This window comes from Otolemur garnettii, unplaced genomic scaffold (genome assembly GCF_000181295.1).
Source record: "Otolemur garnettii isolate 467f Iridium unplaced genomic scaffold, OtoGar3 scaffold00185, whole genome shotgun sequence".
In the NCBI taxonomy this organism is placed as follows: Eukaryota; Metazoa; Chordata; class Mammalia; order Primates; family Galagidae; genus Otolemur; species Otolemur garnettii.
The window spans coordinates 81,511-87,683 of NW_003852580.1; the positions used below are offsets into that span (position 1 = coordinate 81,511).

General features: G+C 47.9%; 1 protein-coding gene across 1 annotated transcript in view; it reads right to left on the bottom strand.

The window, feature by feature from the left end:
- Positions 1 to 6,169, bottom strand: part of EMC8 (ER membrane protein complex subunit 8) — an 18,322-nt gene extending 12,153 nt beyond the window's left edge. The window contains exon 1 of the mRNA XM_003800784.2: positions 5,798 to 6,169. Within this exon, the coding sequence (XP_003800832.1) occupies positions 5,798 to 6,028 (231 nt within the window). The 5' untranslated portion in view covers positions 6,029 to 6,169. The remainder of the gene's footprint in view (positions 1 to 5,797) is intronic.
- Positions 6,170 to 6,173: the final 4 nt, after the last annotated feature.

A 6,173-nucleotide genomic window follows, 5' to 3' on the forward strand; every position in this document is an offset into this window, starting at 1 on the left:
GCTTTGCCTGCTAAGGGGCAAATTCCTGTATGAAAAACTCCAAAGCCTCAAGCATATTCCAGCAGAAAGAACATCAGGACCTGAAACTTTTACTTAGAACTCTTTGAAATGGCTGCCCTTAAAGTGAACCAGGTCACAAAAGCCCCAGCCTGGCCTTAGAAACTTCTGAATGACTCACACAAGAATAACCAAGTTTAGCCAGGTGTGGTGGCTCATGCCTGTAATCCCAGCACTTGGGAGACCAAGGTGGGTGGATTGCCTGAGCTCATGGGTTCAAGACCAGCCTGCGCCAGAGCAAGACCCTGTCTCTAAAAGTAGCTGGGTGCTGTGGCAGGTGCCTGCAGTCCCAGCTACTTGGGAGGCTGAGGCAAGAGATCACTGGAGCCCAAGAGTTTGAGGTTGCTGTGAGCTATGATGCCATAGCGCTCTACCGAGGGTGACAAACAGACTTTGTCTCAAAAAAAAGAATAACTAAGTTATTCTGTGATGGGCACACACGGCCTGTCCACCAACTGAGCAATGGATAGCATAGAAGCCAGGAGGTGGGGGTGGACCAGGGCTTCGGCTTACAGTGGAAGGGAGAATAAGTTTTAGTGAGAGAGGCAGAGTTTTTGTTGGTAATCCAGAACGTGGAACTAGGCATCAGGTGAGAGTTGGGGAGTGGAAGGAGATGAGAGCTTCTGGACAGGTGGGGGTGGGAGGGGAAAAGTAGGTTTCAAGTGGCTTTTGCATCTGCAGTAGCCCACATGGCTCATCAATGAACAGCCACAGTGGACGTGAGCAGCAGTCTACCCAGTCAAGGTAGACAAGACAACCCAAGTGAGGCAAGACAAGGCAGAAGGACTGAAGCAGTCTGACCTTGGTTCCCAAGGAACCTGTTTCTGTTTTTCTTGCCTTACCACGTAACATGCCATATACCTATCATGTATCTTGTGAAAAGTCAGAACGAAAATAAAAGGACAAAACTCTGAAGCCTCTTGCCAATTTAGTAAAACTGACTCTGGGCTGGGCATGGTGGCTCACGCCTATAATCCCAGAACTCTGGGAGGCCAAGGCAGGTGGACTGCTTGAGCTCAGGAGTTCAAGACTAGTGTGAGCCAGAGTGAGACCCTGTTTCTATTTTCTCTACTAAAAAAGAAGAACTAGCTGGGCGTAGTGACAGGTGCCTGTAGTCCTAGCTACTTGGGAGACTGAGGCAGGAGGATTGCTTGAATCCACGAGTTTGAGGTTGCTGTGAGCTATGATGCCATAGCACGTAACCTAGGCAACAGAGTAAGACTTTGTCTCAACCCTCCCTCCAAACACCCCCCCCCCCAAACAACTGACTCTGGATATAGGCATTTCTATACAGTTTATTTTACTTTCTGGAGGAAAAGGAGGACACTTTCACCTCGGCATGGGCCTGTCACCCTTGCTCAATGTACTCTTTTGCCTGTTGTGCTGCAGACATGTAGGAGAACTATCAGAGGGGCTGACAGTTATTCCCATAGACTGCACAGAGGAGGGAGGTCTCTCAGCAGCCTTACTAACACTCTGCATGTGCGAGGAGCTTTACAACGCTCCAGGCATTATCAGCTCTGTGTGGCTATTTCGTAAGCATAAAGTTGGCCTGAGAGGATCTGATGAGAAAGCCCCTTTGAGGAGGGCATCTCTTCCAAACTTCCAAACCAACAAGTTGAGGGTAACCTGTTAGGCCTGCCTGTTTGTAGGAAAAAGCAGTTTTTGAAGTGTAGAAGGGGAAGGACTGTTATTTTTGCTGAGAAGGAAAGCTCCTTCCCGAGTCAGTGGCTGATTCTTCTACTGAATGGAAAGGAGCCAGATCCCTGAGAGAAGAGCTCTGGAAGTCAATGGAATGGAAATAGAGGGCAAAGTTCAGGGCAAAGGACTGACAGGAGGACTCAGCGCAGCCTGGTCCCTCTCACAGCTAGCACGGGAATGTTCTGGAGATGAGCAAAGGGCATGAGGGAAGGTGGGTTTGGGGAGTCACAAAAGCAGCCATGCAAATGAGCACAGAGCAGGCCCAGCAGGAACTTCTGCCCTGAAATCGGGTGATTAGGCCAATCGGCAAGGAAGATGGTCATGTGAGCAGAATGTAACAGAAAGCTGCTCCACAGTGCCAGATCAACCAAAGGGGGAAAGGCCAAAAAGGGCTCAGAGAAACAGCAGATTTATGCTAATTTTCCTACTAACATTTTATGGGTTTTTGCTATTAGAAATAATTCCTTTGCTACCTACGTCAAAGGGTTATAAAGATAAATAAGATAATAGACGTAAGTACTTAAAAAAAAACAATAAAAAGCGCCCAGAAATGCAAGGATTTTTTTAAAATGGAAAATTGTAATGAAAAGCCTTTCAAAGGAATCTAATTTTGCCCTTTGATGGACTGCATATCTAGTTGGTCTTTCCTACCTACTAAAAATAATTCCAACATGAAACTCCCTGAATAGCAAAGCCATGAGAATAAGACCTCATTTATAGTTGCAAGGAATTAGAAGCTTTGTTAAAATTACATCTTCCACAGGTGATAACCTGGTTAGCTATGGCTCCAAACCCGGAGATTTTCATTGCCTGCAGGTTACCAAGTCAATAAGTCAAAGGTAAATAATATACATTTAAATAGCTTAATTTTTAGCTGGACTCAAATTGGGAACTTTCCTCCATAACTATCTCCTGAAAATCATTTCACGTGTACTGGATTGGCATCTTTTTCAGATCTGTCAACTACAAGAACAGTCAGCACAAATCACAAGGACAAAAAGTTGGGCTGCTTGTTTTCACTGTTGAGAAGGGACTGCAAGAAGTCTAGTTTGGACCTAACAGCGGCCGGATGTGAGACTCTTGCCATGCTGCAGAGCACCCCTGGGGAGGTGCTGAAGTTGGGAGCTTGGGAGGGCAGCCCAGCAGGACCAGGAAGGCAGGCCTGCAGGGCCCTTTCACTCTCAGGCTAGAGGCAGTGGGGCAACCTTGGCTCTTGGAGTCAAAGTCCCTTTGGGCATCTTCCCTCCACAGGTAAGTCATTTGGGAGGCAGTTCTGCTCTTTGGGGAAAATTTATGTATTGGTGACTCAAATGCAGTTGTTTATAGTTGGTATGTTTAATTCTCTCAAGTACTGTATTTATATCCTGTAATAGGAACATAATCCTTTAACACTGTAAAGGTTACTTATGAGAAAATAAGTGATTCTAGACATTCCAAATGAGGTTCAAGCTTGTTAAGAAGCTCCCAGGTACTCCAATAGGATTTTAGATGGGTATTAATGTAGTGTACCTTTTCCTCCTACCCTGCTGGCTGTTCCTGGGTTACCCTCAAAGTCTGCTCCACCTACTCCATGAAAGCAGGTTCTGCAGGCTGCTCACTCCATACTGTCCCCAGGCAGTATGACCTGTTGTCAGGAGTTCAAAAGTCACTGAGAAGCTGCTGGCTCTCAATATTGTCCCTGGCCTATCTTCTGACTCCATATCTATTTCTCAGCTTTCAACACTAGGGCTTCTTCATTTCAATGTCTCAAACTCAACAAGTCCCAAGTGGAATCAATCACCTCTCCTCCAAATCTGCTTCTCTGCCTCTGTTCCCGCAATGACTGACACCCCCACATCATCCTCCCAGTGCATAAGCCAGAAATCCGTATGTCAGCCTCACTTCCTTTCCCTAGGTCTATGCAAGACTAGTCGCTGAGTCCTGTGGATGCTCCCTCCTGCTCTCTCCTGTCTGTCCCCTTCTCGGCATTCACCTGCACTCAGTTCAGCCACTTCCCTGCCTCTAGTCTTGCATGTTCCCCAGTCTCCAACATCCTCTTCACCGGAGGCTAGAGCTATCACTTGAAGACATAAATCTGATCACGCAACTCTCCTCTAGAGGCTTCTATCTGTCTTCAAGATGGTGCCCAAATGCCTCTGCATGACCCACAAGGTCCCCTACAAAGCAGTCGTCCACTGCTCACTTCTCTGTCCCCTTTGCACCGCAGCCTCTAGCTCTCCCCAAACATTTTCCCCTTTCCTGCCCACTACTGTTTTCTCCTGGTCTTTGCACATGGTGGTCTCTAGACTCAAATGCTCTCCCTCCCTCTGCCTACCTCCTGGATTACTGGGGCTGGCCTACTAAGTGCATATCCCTCCCTCTGGGCCCCCTAGCCTGGTTAGCTGCCTCTCCTCTTGAATTCCTGACCACTTTTTACTTATCCCTACCTGTGGAACTTACTTGTGGCGCTTGCTGCAAGTTCAACTGCTAAGCAGGGACCAGGTTCTGTGTTTGATCCAGACCCATAGCCCACAAACATTTACTATAGAACTGGATAATCCTGCATAAAACAGCCAGTGATGAGTCTAGTTCTCCACAAGTCAGTGCATTTCACATATCCAATCACCCTGCAATTCCCTTGATAACAGAACAATTAAGACAAGTGGTTACAAAGACCTGGATTAAAACATACACACACCGTCCCCAGTGGTGTTTTAGTACTGGCTGTAATAAAATGGGTGATTGTATAAATATCATCTACTTATTATCATGTCTCCTGCCCAGAAATTCACCCAATGACTCAGTTTACTTTAACAGGCACTCAAGGATGAGCTCAGTAACCTTAGGCCAGGAACATATGCCCAAAGGTACTTTTTGCGTGCCAAGAATCCACTTGAGTGTCATAATCAGGTAAACTATGAAATGTCTTTTTTCTTTTTTTAATTTTCTTTACTTCCATGGAATGGCTTCATTTTGGGGGTTAGAGGCACGGAGAAATGATTTCTATTTATACTTTCTCAAATTTACTTCTTGTATGAATGAATTAATATTTTTTTAGCATCAAAGTTTATTCTTAAATGAAAAACAGCACTGGGCGGTGCCTGTGGCTCAAAGGAGTAGGGCCGGAGGTGGCGGGTTCAAACCCAGCCCCCACCCAAAAACTGCAAAAAAAAGAACAAAACAAAACTAACAAAAACAGTACTTCAGCTAATGTGAACAGGTCTGACGGTACAGTTTATTACTTGTTGGTTTTAACAACTCAATGAAATTCAGTCCCTCCCCGGCCATTATCGATCACCTCAACAGAAAACCTACTGCCTCAAATTCAATTACAAGCTATTTAATTGTATGCCAAATCTTTTTTTCCTATTGTACTTTTAATAAAGCAGTCACTGGGAGCCACACAAAGCTTGTTGGGTGAACCATCGGCTCCTGCCTTTTAATTTCACAAAAAATCTTTAGCTTTTAAAATCATGGAAGCCTTCTAGACAGCACGCGGCTAACCTAAGGGGAACAGATGAATTTCTCCTACGTAAAGCTCAAACTCAAGCACATTCCCGGGGAGGCAGGGCCCCAGATGTCAAGGCTGCCTTTCTATGTATCTGAGCTCTGGAATTCCAGAGTACCAACCCCCAAAGGACCACAGCGCTCACACCCATGTCGGATATGAGTTGCCAGTGAAAAGGTGCAGAAGAACCAAACTCTAGCCCCAACCACACGAAAACTTTCAGCAGCTCAAAATCCTTATCCAGTTAACACTAGCTTATTGTTATAAAAGATAACTAGTTTCGGAAAATATAACGTACGAGTCGCCGCCTACAGCATCTCTCAAAGCATCCACGACGGCTAAAGTCGCCACGAATCCTGCTACTACAAGCTGCCATTTGTTGAGCGCCAAGAGCCAAGCCAAGACCTAAAGCCTTCGTGGATCGTCCCGTTCCTGGGTTACGGTGACCCTAGGTAGGGAGTGGATCCTAGATTCCTGCAGGAAGCCGGCCGCAAGGCCAGTTTCCTCCCGGCCGACTCCGAAGGGAGGACAGGTTGACAGTCACCTGCTTACCAGGGTGAGAGCCACCTCCAGCATGGGGGCGAGGGCCAGAGTGCCGTGGAAAAGGGGGATACAGTCCACGAAAAGGGTGTGGTGGGCGCCCGGGCCGCCCAGCGGCAGGTGCTCCTTGCGCGGCTTCTGCTTCTCGGCCACCAGGAGTCCGTTGACGGCGCAGTGCGGGTACTTGGCGCCGTGCAGCACCATCTTGCAGTAGGCCTGGGTGGTCAGCTTCACCCCGGGCATGCTGAGCCCGGGAGGGCCCCGGAGGCCCCTGGGCGAGCGGTGGAGGCCTGGACCCGCTGCTCGGCAGCGTGGCGCCTCAGCGGGGAAGCAGGACTAGGCGGCGGCGACTGCCCGGCGCGGCCACGGGCTGGCGGGGGCCCCCCCC